The sequence below is a fragment of the Peromyscus leucopus genome, chromosome 4, assembly GCF_004664715.2.
Source record: "Peromyscus leucopus breed LL Stock chromosome 4, UCI_PerLeu_2.1, whole genome shotgun sequence".
Classification (NCBI taxonomy): domain Eukaryota; kingdom Metazoa; phylum Chordata; class Mammalia; order Rodentia; family Cricetidae; genus Peromyscus; species Peromyscus leucopus.
In genome coordinates, this window is record NC_051066.1 from 77,690,925 (window position 1) to 77,708,602 (window position 17,678).

A 17,678-nucleotide genomic window follows, 5' to 3' on the forward strand; every position below is an offset into this window, starting at 1 on the left:
TCCTCACTGGTGAAGGAATGGCACTTCGCCTTCTGCCTGGGGTCATGTGATACGTTGTGATTAGCATCCAGCATGGTAGTTAAAATAACTGGAGCCTCCATTGGTGACAACTCTCCCGCCCTATACAGTCCCTTCTGAAATATGTGCAAATTTTGTTACTGTTAATTCCATCCATCTCCAGAAAGGATCTGAAATAGCAGTTGTATAGCTTCCACAAAGAAGACAGATTTGCACTCCATTAGAGAGATTCTTTCCAAGGGGGAGCTCTTGTCAGTTTAAGCAAACCCCTACATCTGGCTAGAAAACTGGATTGTCTAAATATTGCCAGGGTTTCAATCATCCTCAAGAAAATTAAACCTTAAAATTAGCAAACACACACACACACACACACACAACACACACACACACCCAGAATCTTTGGTTTGATAAACAGTTGGCCAGAGCTACTTTGTGTGCACTTCTCTGGAAATATTTTCTGCTGAATTGCATGGATGGTACCAAGGATTCCTTTTGTTTCACGTATCTAGCTTGCTTAAATGAAACTATTAGCAAAACAAATGTTGGAAAACATTCCAAGGTCTCAATCACTCTGATAATGTCTGCAGAGAAAGATCTGATAAGATTACTGACTGCTAATGACTGCATTTTCTGTTGAACTTCAAGGCAGGGCAATTAATACTGCCTTATCATTTTAAAAAACATTATCTATGTAATATTTGTGTGTGTGCACCTGTATGAGTTTATGTGCACCATGTGTGTGCAGGAACCCACAGAGGCTAGAAGTGGGTGTTCGATCTTCTTGAACTGGGGAGTTGTAACATCCATGTTGGTGCTGGGAATTGAACCCAGGTTCTATGCAAAAGCAGTTAGTGCTCTCAACACTGAGCAGCCATCTTTCCACCCCCAGATAATTTATAAAGAATGGAGGTTTATTTTGCTTATGGCCCTTGAGTCTAGGCTGAGAAGTTCAAGAACACCACCCCAATGTCTGCTTGGGATCTGCTGAGGGTCTTCTTATTGTCTGCCATCGCATGGCAGAGAGCATCATGTGGTAAGACAGTCTAGGCCTCTCTTCCTCACCTTATAAAGCTACTGATGTCATCAAGCCTCACCTTCTTTACTCCATCCAAACCTACCTACTACTTCTCAAGAATCTCAACCTCAGTTACTATTATGGTGTGACACTGGGAGTTATGTAGTTATGTGTCCAACACACAAACTCTTGGGGTAGACATAATCAAACCACAGTATCAAACGTACAGAAATCTGGACTTGGGAGGAAATTTTCAGGAACCAGAGGAATTAAGCATTTCTTAAGCATCTGATATGGGCCAGGCACACAGGAGACATGTTAGAGTTGCATGATAATTCTTACATGTTGTATCTTATACAGAAGAGAAAACTGAAGCTCAGGAATAGTTGCTGCTCTAATATCACATGGTAGCTGTTGGGATGTGAGGCATCCTCTGGCTGTGACAGGGCACAGGCCAAGTGAGAGGCTGGATTTACAAAGTCCAGGGAGCACTCATCCCAGTACCACTGCCACTGTGTCCACACACTCTGCTGGGGTCTGGCTCCAAGGAAGCAGAAATAAGCCTTTCTCAACAATGCTCTTCTTCCCAATGAAAGAAGAAGCAAAAGCACTAGGGTTTATAAGTTAACCTGTTGGGAAGTTCTGATGAGTGTTTTCCAGCTTCTAAATTGGTACATGCAGTTTTCTATAGATGATCTGAGGTGGGTGTGGTATAAGAGATATTGAAACACAGAGCAGGAAGCTTGTGGCCTTCATCGGCATGTACTTAGTTATATCAACAAGAAAATTCCCATGGGGGTGTCTCCATTCCTGAGACTGCTGGAACCTGCTCTATTAGACAGAGTGTGGCTCAGGTGAGTCTTGCACAGCTAGAAGTTGAAAACTATTATCCACCTTATCTTATACTTCAAATGATCTTTAAGGTTATCTTTAACTTATGACAAGTGCTGTTAGTTTTCCATTTGCATGTTCTTTGGAAAAACAAATGCATTTTATGGAGGAGAAGGGAATGATCAAATAAATGATGGTGCTGTGAAGTACACAGATGGGTTCCCAATGTGGGAAAGTGGTTTTCAAATGACTGATGTCTCAGGAATGGGGCATTGAAATCAATCAGAGAACAGTGTCAAGCCAACATGGGAAAGAGAATGGGGTGTGGAATCACAGCCATTTTCCCCTTAGAGAAACAACGTCATAGCCAACTTGAATGGTAACAGTGGAGAACACACCAGATGCCCTTCCCAAGAGTGAGACAAACCACCCGAAACTAGAAGGGGTACGTACTTATGGTAACTTGTCCTTCGAAGGAACTGGGTAGGTCTGTGACAGATGTACAGTCTTCTCCGGGGGGAGCTATGGGAAGGACAAAAGAAAAAAAGCTTGAAATAAAAATAAATAATTAAAACCAACCTCACAGCTAATGTGTCCCCTTCATCACTTAGACCAGAGTTTTACTCCAATTTATCCTAAATAACTTTCTTGGTAAACCTATGAGGAGCTTTTCTACCCTTTTTGATGTGTTTTTACAATCTTATTTAACTTCAAAAGTTCCAATAAACTTATATTCCCACCCCAGCAACATCACTCACTAAGACACACACGTGTTCTAGGACAAGTGTGTTCACAACTGTAATCCCAGAGCTGGAGAAATAGACTGGGTTATACAAGGACAGAGGAAGGTATGCATTCTGTATCTGGCTTTGTGGAGTCTGATGTTTCATGTTCAATTAGGAATAAGACAGACATGGCCATCCTCTAAGCATACTATCAAAGAGGATTCTAAAACCCTTTTCAATTGAAAAAGAAATTTGTAATCATGGTGAAAAAAGTTACAGTGAAAGCATGTATAGACTATCATGAAGAATGACTTGTAATCCCAGATACCAACATAGATGATGGGAAACTGTAGTGAACAAATATGATTGACATGAACATCAAAAGACTATGAAGATTAAAATAGCCTAACCAATGAATTTACCTGTTAATCAAACTAGTTAGTAATGAACAAATTCCCAGTCTTTTATTAAAGGATTAATGGCTTCATTAATTTGGCTGATATTTATGAGTGCCTCCTCCATGGGCCGGGCTTCCCAGCATGCAGCTGGGGCTGGCCTCCTTGGCATGGGCACCCATGCTCCTTGGCATATAACACTTGGCTGATTTTTTCTTTATTTTTATCTTCTACTCTCACCTCTCCCTTAGGATTCCGTGCTATGACTTGGGCCACCTGGTCCCAGGTGTTTCTAGAAGCTTTCTGGCCAATACTGCCCGACACCCTCAAAGGTAGGACCAGTAAGTCCTGACTTTGTGTTATTTCTTGAATTTTAAAGGCAGACGACAGCAACTTAACCTGCCACCCCTGAGTCATGCCCAGATGCTCAGTCAGTGAGTGTGGAGCTCTTGAACTTCAGAGAGCTATAGAGTGGTGTTGCTTGGACGCAAAGGTTGGTTCCACTTGTGTGCTATAGGGCTACCCCCTTCATTTGTTTTTCTGAGGCATGGGCTATTCTTACTCTCATAATCCTCCTGCCTAAACATCGTAAGTGCCGGGCTTACAAGAGTGTCGCCATCACATTCAACTGCATAACAGCTTTTAGGGTGTGCATGTCTGCTTAAATGTCAGGTGACAGTTTTTTATGTTGGTTTCTTCTGGAGTTGCTTTCAGACAAAGAGAAAAGAAGAAGGAAATTGATGGGAGGGTGGATGCATGCTCACATGCATGGAGGTTTGGAGGGGCATGGGCAGAAAACTGCACCAGCTGTCACAAGGAGGGCAGGTCCCAAGCATTTTTAAGTTCCCTGTCATAAACTGTTGCACACTCATAACACAGGCAGAAACAGAACCTGGGCAGACAGGTAATGGTTGTTTCTCAGTTACGAGAAACACCTTTTGCTAAATATAAAGAGACTGGTTTTTTATACAGTCGGTTGTTTGAAAGCAAAAGCTGCTGACGGCTGTAGACATTCAACAGGAGGAGAGTGAGAGTGAGTTTAAGGAAAAGTATTCTTGCAAAAGTTGCTGTGAAAAAAATTCATAAAGAGAACCTTTAAAAAAGCCATCAATGGTGAGGCCAGTATTCCACCTTCCTGCTACCTGTCACCGTCGCATATCACCTTTTCATTTCTTCTTCATGTGCACTGTGATCTAAAATTCTCTTGCTCATTTTACTTTCATATAAATCTCACACCACCCGCCTCCTGCTTTCCACCCCACCACAGAGATGCATGGGCTCTACAGAATGAGTAATAAGTTCATCTGCGTGGGCCAGGACATTGCCTGAAAACACAGCGTGTATTGTCAGGAAAGGGAGGAAATATCCTAATTCTCCAAGAAAGCACACCTAAGATGCTATCTCCAAAAATGGTCCACAGACATCAACAGCTCCAGAAGCCTGTGGATAAGCCTGGGAAGTGATGCGTTGAGTAGTTACTAAAATGTTAATTGATTCTTTCAAAGGGCCACTCAGCATTTGCAGGTCAGGTCACAGAAGAAAAGAGCAGGCGAAGGTGAGCCTGCTTCTAGATCTGATTCCTAGGAATTTACAAGATTGTCAAATATGACATTTCTCTAGCTCTTTATTCTTAAAAATATTCTTCAAAACACCCTTATTTGACAACGTAACTACTGGAGAGATATGGGAGGTACCTACTTTCTTTGTCTCAGGGCTGAGTCAATCTATGAGATGTCTCTGGTATCTGGATGTGAAACACCTCCCCCCGCCCCCCCAGAAATGGGCCTGTGAGTTTCCAGGAGTGAAGTTGTAATGAGCTGGGCATGTCAACAACACTGAGGCTAGTCTGACAATGATAAGAGTGTGTTCCCACGGAGCCTCTTCATGCTCCATTTCACCTAAAATTTCATACAAAGGTCAAATCTTGCCGGGATGCCAAGATGCATGGTGACCCAAATATGCAGTTAACATATTCATGCCCGTGTCCACTCATGTGACCTCATTAGATGGAGCTTCACTCTCTTAAGCAATGCACTGCTGTGAGTGTCCCTGAGCAGAGGGACTTGTCAAAGAAATACTAAACGGGGTTTCCCCAGGGCTGTATTCTCAGAAAGCTTGACTCCACTGGCTCCAAAGGCCTAAGATAATAATTAGTTAGTCTAGGTGCCAATCTCTGGATGCCAGGCAGAAAGGGAGCCTCCTCTGGGCCTGATACCTTATAGGTGTTCCATGAGTAAATTTCCCAAACAATTCTCAGGTAAATGAGTGAATGGACAAATCACAAATATAAAATCTGCTCCTTAACTCTACCCTAAGAAGAGAATGAGACATCTTATGGAAAACAAGCTTTGAAACATGGGCTTGAATCAGTCAACTTTGTTCCTTCTCTAGAAGTCACAAGGCTCATTCACATTGGACCTTAGATACATGTGACAGAAAAAATAAATCACAAAGCCTTTTTTCCTGGGGGCTGCCTTATTTTTCATTGGGAAGTCACGGAAATATGGGTTTTAAGCTTGTAGAAATTATCTACTGTGGTATTGCTGGCTCTTCTCTCTGTTGCTGGTTTACAGGGCTCTCTCCCCTGGGACCTCCTGGTTGCAGTCCCTGGGCTAGGTATAATCTAAGATTCTTCCAAGACATTCTTGGCAGCAAGCTGGAAGCTGCCAGGATCTTCACTTCATGTGCCAGGATGTGAAATATGCTTATCCCCAGCCACATTTATCCCTGCCTCGCCTTTCTGTATTTTCTGTTTTATTGCTTCAAGAAGATTGCTAATTCCTTTAAAAGAAGAAGCACACTTTCTGGCTCTTTCTTACCTCAATTTACTTAGCACAATAGTGTGCAGATGCTACTAATAAATAGATATTGTCTTTGAACTTAAAGAAAAATTACAAAAGCTTATCAACCTAGAGTTCATGTAGAAAACAAAAAAAATGAAAAGTCGTGTTATTTTTAAACTTTACTACTTTTAACACAGTCACTTTGGGATGAAGAAGATCTCTAGCATTTCTCATGGTTTGCAACTGAACAAACACCTGCTTCTCTAAGGAGATGAGTGTTTATCAATACTGTTCACCCCTGTGCTGAGGATGGACCCAAACTCAGGGGCACCGTGAAGGATAGGAAGAAAAGCTGCAGTAGCTGTTTGCCTGGATGGCTTTAATTCCTGGCCATAAAACAGTATGTGCTTTTGCCTGTTTCAATTAAAATTCTCAGAGTCTTAACTCAAAGTGACACCAACTTGTAAACCAGCCGAGACAGTGTGGGAACACAGCTGTGTGATTTATTGCATACATTCACTGAACAAGATTCAGCAGGAGAAGCAAAATCCAAATCCAAAGACTGTGAGCAGTTGGCAGGATCACACCAAGCTGAGTCTTTGCCACTTGGTCAACCCCTTCACTCCTGACCTCTTGGACAAAGATGGAAGACCTTAACCCAGGGTGTTCTATACCTACTTCCTGTTTATCCATCTGAGCTTTGATTCACTATATTGAGTATGGACAGTGCCCTGTATAGTTTCTGGTGGACTTCTCCATTTTGATGAAACTCCCTGTATGTGTTTTGTTCATATGACAGAAAGAGGTAAACTGGCTGTAATTTTTCTCCTTGTCTTGTGTATGTGTGTCTCCATGCCCCATAAAACTTGGAATAATTCACTGGGTTCATATACTGTATTTCAACTACTTGGCTTCAATACATCCTCTTCCCCAAACTCTAGATTTCTCTGAATCCCCACTCTGATCCTCGGTGCCTATGAAACAATGGGTAGCAGCACTGGCACTGCCGAAGGACACTAACGTAACCAGCCTCCTGCTGCCCTTGATGCCCTCTGTCACCTTAAAAGCCTGCAGAGTTTTTATATCCGACCACCATATTATAGTAGCTGTGGTTTCATGGGGATAAAGTCTTCAGCCACTCCCCAGCCTATTGAACATCTTCCTTCCATGTTTCAGGAGAATTTACAGTCCTGGAAGATGTGACAAGTTCACCTCAAAGCTTTCCCTTTCCTGCCACATAGTTTCAACCCTTCAGGGAAATAGAAGATACAGTTTGAGAACAGACTTTTGATTGTTGGCATTAAAACTTTGACATTTATGATTTCAGGTCTTCTCAAAAGATTCAGAAAATATATAGTGAACAGAATTCTTTGATTTTTTTTTTGTGGTGACTTGAATAGACTTGTAAGCATGACTTCTAAGCTGGTGATTGGAAAAGGTTTCGTGGACAAAGGAGGGAGCCCAGCATCTCTATCTTCACTTAGATTTCTTGTCCTTGGTGGTCTCAAGCATTGGGTAAGGGGCCTTTTCAAGGTCAGTGGTACCTCCTTGCCTTTCCACTAGCTCCATTTATAATAATATTTTCAGCCATTTGGCTTACAACCCCAAACTATCAATAGATGCTTACCACTTTCCTTTAGAAACTGAATTTCCCAACACACCGGAGGCTCTAGCCACCCCTCCACCCTACCTCTCTAACTTCTTTGCCTGTAGCTCTGTCCTTCTACCACTGGGCTTTTGGTATCTGTTGGGTTGAATTAAGATGCTCCTGTTGCTGGCTTCATGCGGCCTTCCCATGTGCCAAGAGCTCCACTCCTTTACTTGGCTCATGGCTCCACTAAACACTCCTTCCGATGTACCCTCTCCGTTCACCTTTCAAATGAAAAGCGTCCCCGGAGCGTGTGTTTTCCTATGGTGCTTTCTTCTTCAGCACTCTCCAACCTTGTGTGAAAGAGCTGATATTTAATTGTCCGTCATCTGCTTCTCAAGCCTGGCACATTAGTACCATGAACACAGGAATCTAGCTCTCCCTTCTGTTGTAGAGACTCTCAGGACTCTCCCAAGTGGAAGCTTCAGGAAGCTTTTACTGAACTGCTATCAGCCAACCGTGCTCCCACAGGCAACCCAAAGGCCATGCACTTAGAACCAACCTGAGGCATTGAAGCAGTAAGTGTCGTACTGGGAGGTGTTGGAAGTGAGGACATACACCCCTGTGTGGTTGGCTGCACAGATGGCATTGGGGGTGATCCTCGGGATCACCACATGGCCTTCTATGAACCCATACCTGCCAAGGAAAAACAGGAAGTTATTAACATGCATGGCCAAGATTCAGTTCATAATATCCCATCAAATGACATTTAATGCAACACAACACTTCATTTATTCACCCCTAGGGAAGTTAGGGGTCTCAATAACTGAGTTCCATAAAATCCAAAAATAATAGCACAGGAGAGTAAAGGAGATCGAAGCTGACAGAGGCAAAGAGATTTTGTTTAAAGACCGGGAGCTGGTGATTTTTCTTATCTTTAAACAAAAAGATTCATGAATAAAAAAATCGTTCCATATAAAATTTATGGCAGCAATGTTGTTAAAGGCAACAGGAAGCCTGAGTTACAGAAGAAAAAAGCTACACTGTGAGATTTGACACTGAATTAACTTTATATTTTCCAAAAATGACATAATATGACCCAACCCCCAAGACAACAAGCCTTCCTTTCAGTCTGAGATTCCAGATTTGTCTTTTTTCTCATCCTCCTCTTCCCTCTTCTCCTCACCTTCCCCTTGACACCCCCACTTGTGGTGGTAATCTAATTGTACTGAAATGTGATTTTGATTGTATGTTAATAAATAAAGTTGCCCGGGGGTCAGAGCTATTAGAACCATAGCAAGAGTGTGGCGGTGGTGGCACACGTCTTTAATCCCATAGATGTCTGTGTGTTCAGGGATACAGCCAGCATTGGAGACATATGCCTTTAAGACCTAGGGGGCTGTACATTCAGACAGTGACGAGGCAGTCACGTGTTTGGGTTTACAACCAATGAGAAGGCAGAACAAAATACTATAAAAAGACGAACAGACAGATATAGCTCTCTTTCGGAAGCTGGACACCGCAGGGAAGGGTGAGATTTTAGCTCTGAGCTCTGACCTCTCGCTTTCTCTTTTACATTGTTTCTGTATTTCTTATTTAATAAGATTGTTGGTTACATCTACACCCACTCCTTACTCTACTATTGCCAGCATGAAGCCTTGCCCCTGTGCTGAGCACACAGCACGTCTGACTTTGTGAGCAACCCAGACCCGAGGAGAGAAATTGGCCATCACTGAACTGGAAGCAGTCGGAGTTGGGGAAGTAGATAGCACTTAACGAAGTTCTTCAAGCAACACACCATCCACTCCTACACCGATCTAGGTATTTCGGGGAGTTTGTTGGGGCTGGAGGCCTTTTCAGATATAGTGGACATCACCACCACCCTGGTGTCCATCTGACAAAAACATGAAATGCCTCCAAACATGGCACGTGGGCCAGAGGAAAAATGCCACTCAAAAGGAAAGAGGTGGTGTGCCAGCAAGGGAGCAAAGAGAGAGATTCAGGATTTAAGAAGCCTGATGCAGGCTCAAATGCACCTTCTTTTAATCTCCCCTGCGGGCACGACAGCACAGCCTGCAGCATCCCGCAAGACCTGTGGAAATGAGCAGGACTTGGAAGCCTAAGCTCCAAGTCTCTCATTCTGTGGGTGTTGCAATGGAACCTGAGTGACTAATTCCTCATCTGAACTGACAGGCTGCTTCCCCCAGCCTCTCCTTAGCTGGCTGGTGGGAGGGCACACAATTAAGTGGTGAGAAGTTCTCATGGACCTGAGAGCTGCCACTAATCAGGGTGGGGCAGACAAGACAGACGTCCCTGATGAGGCTTTGGCCCAGCCTGTGAGATTATGCCTTCTGTCTTTTGGCAGATATCTGATTCCATAGTTACCTGAGGGAAATTATGAAAGTGAGTTTTGAAACATTTAATACCGGTTGTGGATGCCATGATGGATTTCTGGAGCAGAGGTTTTTTTTCCTTATGTATTTTTTCTAAATAACACTCCACAGTGAAACTATTCTTTACCCTGCCCTCCTGCATCATGTTGACAATGTATACATATTAGACATTCTAGAATTGAATACATTCTTACATTCTCTTGGTGGGTTATTGTGAATTTTCACCACAACATGCTACCTGACACTGTTAACTGCATGTACTGTACATACATGAGTTGGAGACATTAAGATTTCTATACATGTACATGGTATGAATGAGTGACTGTCCACAAGGAGGAAAGACTTATTTAGCGAGTCCTTACATCCTCCCCCTTACTCAGTCTCTTGTGAGGGCTTGATCATCACGTTCAGACTGCTCACAACCAAACAAGACTCCTCTACATGCAAACAGTGTGGTCCATGACAAGGTGTAAGGCTCTGTGGCTTCATCTAGAAAAAGTCTTAGTAATAAACAGCACAGTTTAAGGATTAAGATCAAGGATGTCTCCAGGATGCTCCCAGCAGCTCGGCACTCAGTATTTGCTCCTCTGGCTCTCAACAGATGAGACATCTCTGCGTTTCACAAGTATGTCTTAACTGCATTTCAAAATCATAGGCCAGCTTCCTAAAACCACTTTTTTAGCCCAGTGACCTAGTCAGGGCCTCATTTTAAAATATAGCCTTGGGACTTGAACAAATGGTTTTGCTAACTGGCCATCCTTCATGAAGGTAATGGGTCAGGTTCTATAGCTACAGGGCCATCACTCATCCCTTAACATTCTCCGGACTTAGCTCTGAACACATAGAGACAGATGTCTAGCTGGTGCTGCTCCAGACAACGTTCTTAAACAATGAAAATATTCTCTATATCATCTATGCCATTTGATAGGGCAGCTGCCAGGTAGGTGAAACATGGCTAGTGCCATCAAAGAACTCATTTTCATATAACCTGATTTTAATAAAGTTACATTCCATGTGGCTGATGGCTACTCTATTAGACAGCACAAGAGTCTCAGAGACCACGCAAGAGGTGGGTGCCTGAGTCTGTAACCCAGGGCCAGGGACAGATGCAGTTAACTTCCATTTAATAGCTTCCAGGAAGAGGGCTGCAGCTCGACTTTCTAGAAGCATTCTGTTTGCACGTGTGTGCATATGCATGAGCACTAGAAAGGGAAGGGAACCGCACTGCCTAAGAAGGAAGCTGAGGTGGGGATTCAGAGCACGTACTCAGATCTTCTAGTGAAATCAAACCACACCAGCCACTTGACTGAGGGTGTCACTAGGCTTCCCACTCATACAGGCCACTGGCCACGAAAACAAACCAACATACAGGGTGCCCCTTGCCTCTTGTAATTATCATGGAACAAAATGATTGGAGGAAAGTCCTCGGGGCCTTGGCTACCTGGTAGAAGGCTTCGCAAGGTTTCTCATAACAACTTCCTTTAACGTAATACAGCTTTAAAACCTCCATACCCTTTTACTTACTTTGCCAAACCATAGCAACACAGACGACAACCTAAAAGCTCAGAGAGAGAAAGGAGGGAGAGCGGGTTGAAGAACGTGCCTTGGGTCAAGTCTGCACAACTAAGATTCTGCCAGCTACCTATTTATTTTAAACACTGTTATTTGGTTCGTGTTTTCTTGTGGTTCCGACAATGATACTGAGTGTTTCTTCAAAGCCAGAGGAGTGCTACAGGAGCACATTGGGCACGAGGCCTGCAACTGCTACGACCCTAATGGCTTCCCCTGCACACACACACACCCCCACACACGCATGATTCACAAAGGTGTCGTTAGCTGACTTTAAATTCCAGTTGTCATACCGGTTTCAGGTTGACTTGGTCAAATTAATAGGTAGGGCTACCTCTTTAGGCAAGAAACCCATTCAGCTGTCAGGGAGGATCGTTCCAGCTGTGGCCCTGCCCCTCCCCGGTGGGCTCTCCCCAGTGAGGGTCCTGGTCTCTTACCTGCATGTTTCAAACCCCTGTTGCAGGGCCTTCACCATCTGGTTTATGGTGGGCAGAGTGCTATTGAAAGCTTCGCAGAGGTCAGCTGCCTCAGTCCGTGAGATGCTGTAGCGGCCATTTTTCTCCACATGAAATACACCTGCATAGCGGCAGGTTATATTCAAATCTGTGGGAGCAAACGGAAATGTTAGAGGCTTTTGCATGAACAATTTGCACAAAACTAAATCAATGGTAAGGAATGCTTAGAATGTAAAGACATTAAAAGAGACAAAAGGGGAGAAAAAGTCAAACAGCAGGTTGGGGTGATGGCTCAGCCCATAAAGTGCTTGCTCTGCAAGAGGAGAAGCCGAGTTTAATCCCCCCAAATCCACATATGAAAGGCTGGCTATGGCCGCCAGCATTTGTAATACTAGGGCTGGATGTGACAGGCTTGGGCTCACTCCCCAGGCAGCTTAGCCTTCTTGGTGAGTTCCAGGCCAATGAGAGACCTTGTGTCTAAAAGCAAGGTGGATGACACACCTGAGGAATGACAACAAATGTTTTCTTCTTGCCCCAACATGCATGTGCACATGTGTGAACAGACATATAAATGTCAACCTACACACACATGCACACTCACGAAAGCCAAATAATTGCACATGGTATCTCACACTTGAAATCCCAGCACTTGGGATGTTGAGGTAGGAGAATCACCTAAGTTCAAGGCCAGCCTGGTGGTTCAAGGTTCCATGGTGAGTTACAGATCAACCACAGCTACAATGTAAGACCTTATCTCAACAGCATCAACAAAAATCCAAATAAAAATCCGATGTAGCCTTCAAAATTCACTCTAGCTTTTGAAAGATAGATCAAGCTTAAATCTGAGATATGACATTATAAAGGACCCCCATCCTTAAAGTATCTCCATCAGCAAAGATTTTTTTAAGCCTATTCTTTAATATAAACTTGTGAGAAACTGACAAAAATCCAGGGGAGTAATGAATGAACACATGTCAACTGCTAAGAAAACTACACACACACATGGCGAGAGAGAGAGAGAGAGAGAGAGAGAGAGAGAGAGAGAGAGAGAGAGAGAGAGAGAAGAAATAGTGTTAAATATACACTTCTGTATTTGGGACTCTGTTTCTCACTTATTCTTATCCTATGAGCATGTTTCCACAATCACCTGGTGTTGTTCTTTACCTTATCACTTCTAACACTATGTACTCAGCTACACCCCGTATAAACTTCCTTCTGGTCAGGACAAATGTGATCAGGCTATGGACTCCCTCCCTCTCCAGCCTGGGAGTTGCTGGCTCTGCTCCAATCACGAAGTTTTCCCTGGACTCCATCAGGCACTCTGAGCTCCTCCAGACCTGAGAGCACACACCTGCTTTCTTCTCTATATGGAATGCTCTGTCCTTATAGTCACGGATGCTTCCCTTTTCTTCTCAATTGTCACGTCACAACATTTTCTCTCAGCAGTCTAAGGTACCAGGCTAGGACTTAAAAACCAGGTCTGGAGTCAGAAAGCAGTGGCTTTAACCCAGACTCTGGGCCTTCCAAAGTTCAAGTCATTTACCAACAAGAAAGCTGAAGCCAGAGAAGCGAAACGCTGAAGGAAGTGACTAGACTCTTTCTCTCTAGAACCACAGGCTCCTCCTGAACCTGGCTTTGTCCTACACTTCAAAGTGGGCTGTAGCAGGACAGGAAGACTTTTCCCCCTGAACTGTTCTTTGGTATCTTGAACCTTTGGAGTTCTGTGTTACATAATTGTCACCAGTACCCTAAAAGGTAAGCTTTGCACATATATTTAAATGCCAAGAAAAAGATGCTGGGAAAAAATGGCGTGACTTCCACAGGACCGCAGCTTTCCATGGGCCCAAGGTCCTTCATGTTTAGAACAGGAAAGAGGCACACCTAAAAAAACTGCTTCATGATGACAGAAGAGGGCCCATTATTCTGAATTATGGTGGTTCCAGGTGAGAGCTGCCTTCTCCTGGAGCAGGAAGCGGGTTCTGGACACCACAAAGTGGTGTCAGACAGATGAAAAACAAAACAAGAAGTCACCCTTGAGAGGGCATAAGCCAACGCAAGTTGGTTTCTTTTCCTTGGTTTGTGTCATTAGCAAGCAGGTACGTTAAAAACAAAAACAAAACCATGAAACCCTGGAAGCAAATGCAGTGATGAGGAGAAGCTTTGTGTGGCTCATTCCTTATCTACGGGGCCCGATGTGCTCTCCGAAACCACTAACACAGCTCTTGGCTGATCAAGCAATGAGCACACACAGGAAGGAAATGCACAAAGTCCCTTTGAAATGCTATTTATTTTTACTGACATTTGCAGCTTAGGTCTCAGTTGGCCAATTTGACAAAGGGAGCCTGTCCCTCAGAGAGAGACGGCCCTCCCAGGCCTCTCCTTGGTCTGGCATACGAAAGGAAAGAGAAGCATCTAAAACAGCTTCTTGTAGATGAAGAAGCTGCTGGGGTGACTTCAATCAGATGACACCTGCCAGCTCCTGGCCCAGGTGGTTGCTGTTAACTCCTAGTTTCAAAATAAAGGCCGAGGCTTGGACAATGGTTTGGAGATGAGAGGCAGTTTCTTTCTTATGAAAATCAATTCTAGCTTGCCACCTGGCAGATGGAATATGCAAATGCAAGAGAAACCGACACAAGCTGAGACTTTTGAGTAAAAATCCCTTGAGTTCCATGTGCAGTAACCAACGTCACTTTAGAGACAGGAGGTCTACACATGGTGGTTATTCAGTAAGTGTGCCTGAACTTGACTATGTGTGTGCATGGGCCATCAAGGACAGCACAAGACAGAGTAATTCAGCTTTCATCTTGCTAGCGTAGCCAGAGGCCTGGCATACGACAGGCATCTGATATGGCTACTGGATGAATAAGATTTCTCAGTAAATACCAAGTACAAGTTTCTATTTATTTTAATTTTGTGAGAAGGAATCTAGCTCCTAACCCCAATGGCATCTGGACAGTTAAGAATTGCAATGATGTTGCCCCAGATTTCCAATACAACTATCATGTGAGTTGTTGATAATCCCTTAGCTTTGAATCACTCTGGCCTTAAAATGGGCCAAACCTTCAGGACTGTGTATTATTTAAGCCCTGATAATTTGTGAAGACATCCTAACTCTCTTCCTTATATTTACACAAACCCTAATTTTTTTTACCCCAAAAGGTATTAACAATACCAAGAATAATAACAGTAGTAAGTATCTCTGTAGATGCCAAGCACTCTTACAAGCATTTTACAAGTGTTAACTAATCTTCTCCTTAAAACAACTCTAAGAGGTGGGTAATATTAATCACCACTCTCCAGATAGAGAAACTGAGGCATGGAGAGGAGAAACTATAGAAACATGCCCGAGACCACAAAGCTGCGGTGGTGGATCAGATATTCAAAGCCACCTGGACTGGGCTTCTAGGACCCACGAGCTTCACTGTCCCCTTCTTCTCTGAACCCCAAGGCAGGTACCTCTTCTGACTTCCTTATTCCACCAATGCATAGCCAACACTGTTCCCAGGTATCACGAGAAAAGAGTGAGGTGGAAGTAGCATGGACCACAGAACATCTCTAGCAGAGCACAGGTATCCATGGCAATGATGGGCCAAGCTTCAAGCAGGGAAGAGGAGCTTTGGTGTGCCTATCTGCAGTTGGTTCTTCAGAAACAAAAGCCTCAGCTATCTGACTTGAGAGGCAAACATTAGGGCTGGGGAGTAACTCAGCCCATATAAAGCTTGCTGAACAAGCATGAGGTCCTGTAAGAAAGATGGCTGGGTGCTATACTCTCGGAATCCAGTGCTGGGGATGCGGACAGGCTGACACCCAGGCCTTACTGGCCAGCTAGCCTAGCTTTCATGGTGAGCTCCAGGTCAGGGAGAGACATTGTCTCAAAGAAGAAAAGAAAAAAGATGAACAGCTTCTGAGGAATGAGAGACATGTCTTCTGGCTTCCACATATGTGCAAACACCTGAACACCTGCACATGTGCACCCATATGCATACATGCACCTGTATGGGAACACAAACACCATATGTGTGCACATAAAGAAGCTAATATTAAATGGCAGCTACCCCTCTCAAACAAGTCCTTCCTTATGAAGATCCATTAAGAATGCCTTCTGCTGAGCCCTCTGGTCTCCAATAAGTCTCCTTTATTTTTCAAATACTTGAACTGTTCGAAGCCCCTCCCTTTGAAAGGCAGAATAGGCTCAGTGAAAGATGTAGAGTGAGGCTACTTTCTGGTTCGGAGAGGAGCCTCCAGGGAGTCATGCTACTCCTTTAGAGTGCTCATTACGCCAGGTTGCAAGCAGGGCACAGGCATCCCTATTCCCATCATCTAAGTCTGGTCTGCCTGTCCCCAGGAAGACCAGGAGAAAGAGACCACATGAGTGTCTCCATGGCCACATGGAAGGGCAATAGCTTCCCTAGTTCTGGTCTTCCCAGCCTCTGCCACTCTTTGCAGGTGGTACGGTTAGGTAGCTGCTTAACCTCTCTGATGTTCAGCCTTTTGGAAGTGATCACAGTACCAACCTGCCAGAGTCTGTGGGACTCATTAAGTGAAACTTGGTAAAAGTGGAACTTATAGTAATTAAAGTTGTGAGGACTGCACACTTGTTAACTGCCTTAGAAATATCTCCAGCACACTGGCAAAGCCATTTTTAAAAAAATATTGTTTTGAAATTAAAATATAATTATATAATTTCCCCCTTACATCTCTACATCTCTTAGACTCTCCCATAACATCCTTGCTCCCTTTTGAAGCCCTTTTAACTCCCTCCCCCCTCTCTCTCTCTACACACACACACACACACACACACACACACACACACACACTCCATTTAATGTTTCTTGTGTATATGATTTCAGAGCTGACCACTTAATAACTCTGGAAAATCCATTTTAGAGATGAAGACACTAAAGCAGAAAGTGGAGTCTGGAGTCATCCAGACAGAAGGGCCAGACTTCTAACCTGATGTGGACAGAAGGGCCAGACTTCTAACCTGATGTGGACAGAAGGACCAGACTTCTAACCTGATGTGGACAGAAGGGCCAGACTTCTAACCTGATGTGGACAGAAGGGCCAGACTTCTAACCTGTTGTAGACAGAAGAACCAGACTTCTAACCTGATGTGGACAGAAGGGCCAGACTTCTAACCTGATGTAGACTAGACTAAAAATCACTCTCTGAAAAGCCACAACTGACCTACAGCACCATCCACATTATCTCTGGTTTTTCCTAAGCCTTTCAGATCAAGAAAGACAGATTTCACTAGGGAAATCACCCGAGTGATTTAACACTTTGCTTACACTGGAGAGTCAGGGAGAAATGGGTTCTTCCTACACCCAGTCATTTACTAAGTGGCAGAAAATCATAACACCATCTGAAAGGGAGCCACTATGTAATTTCCACTCAAGTTTCCATTATGGGCATCTCCCCAAAGTTACTTGAGAGGTGAGGGGGGTGGTTCCTGTTCTAGAAGGCAGGTAGGCTCCCCATATCTGCTAAGAGCCACCAGCCGGGCTTTGCTGAGAATTCTCTACTGACCATTAAAAATGGCTGAGCCTGGAGCTCTCTCTGTTCCTGTGAACACTTGTTTTCCAGGAGAGAAACTGTTCCCAAGGACTACTTGTGTTTTTGTGGCTTTCCCTGTCTACACAATGAAGTCAGCACCTCTGCAATGGGTATTATCTGCTCATACTCGCACAGGTTTAGGGAGTCATTTATGAAGCTTGATCTCCTAAAAGTGGACAGCCGTATATCCCCCCCTGAAGACCACCAGGAGACACTTACAAACATATTGTGCCCAAGAGAGGTGGATAGCTCTTCAGATCTCTTCCCCAGATGATCCCAGAAGAATTCAAGTTTGCCAGCATGAGCCAACCACGTGCCTGCTTTCTTCCTGCCATCTCCCCCACGAGTTA

The 17,678-nt window shown here is 44.0% G+C and overlaps 1 protein-coding gene across 6 annotated transcripts in view; it reads right to left on the reverse strand.

Annotated features, from left to right (window-relative positions):
* Cd44 (CD44 molecule (Indian blood group)) overlaps positions 1 to 17,678 on the reverse strand; it is an 85,684-nt gene that overhangs the window by 39,940 nt on the left and 28,066 nt on the right. For all 6 annotated transcript variants that reach the window (XM_037205044.1, XM_037205045.1, XM_037205046.1 and 3 more), the window contains exons 2-4: positions 11,755 to 11,920; positions 7,918 to 8,051; positions 2,318 to 2,386 (exon numbers count right to left, since the gene is read on the reverse strand). In XM_037205044.1, the coding sequence (XP_037060939.1) occupies positions 2,318 to 2,386; positions 7,918 to 8,051; positions 11,755 to 11,920 (369 nt within the window). The remainder of the gene's footprint in view (positions 1 to 2,317; positions 2,387 to 7,917; positions 8,052 to 11,754; positions 11,921 to 17,678) is intronic.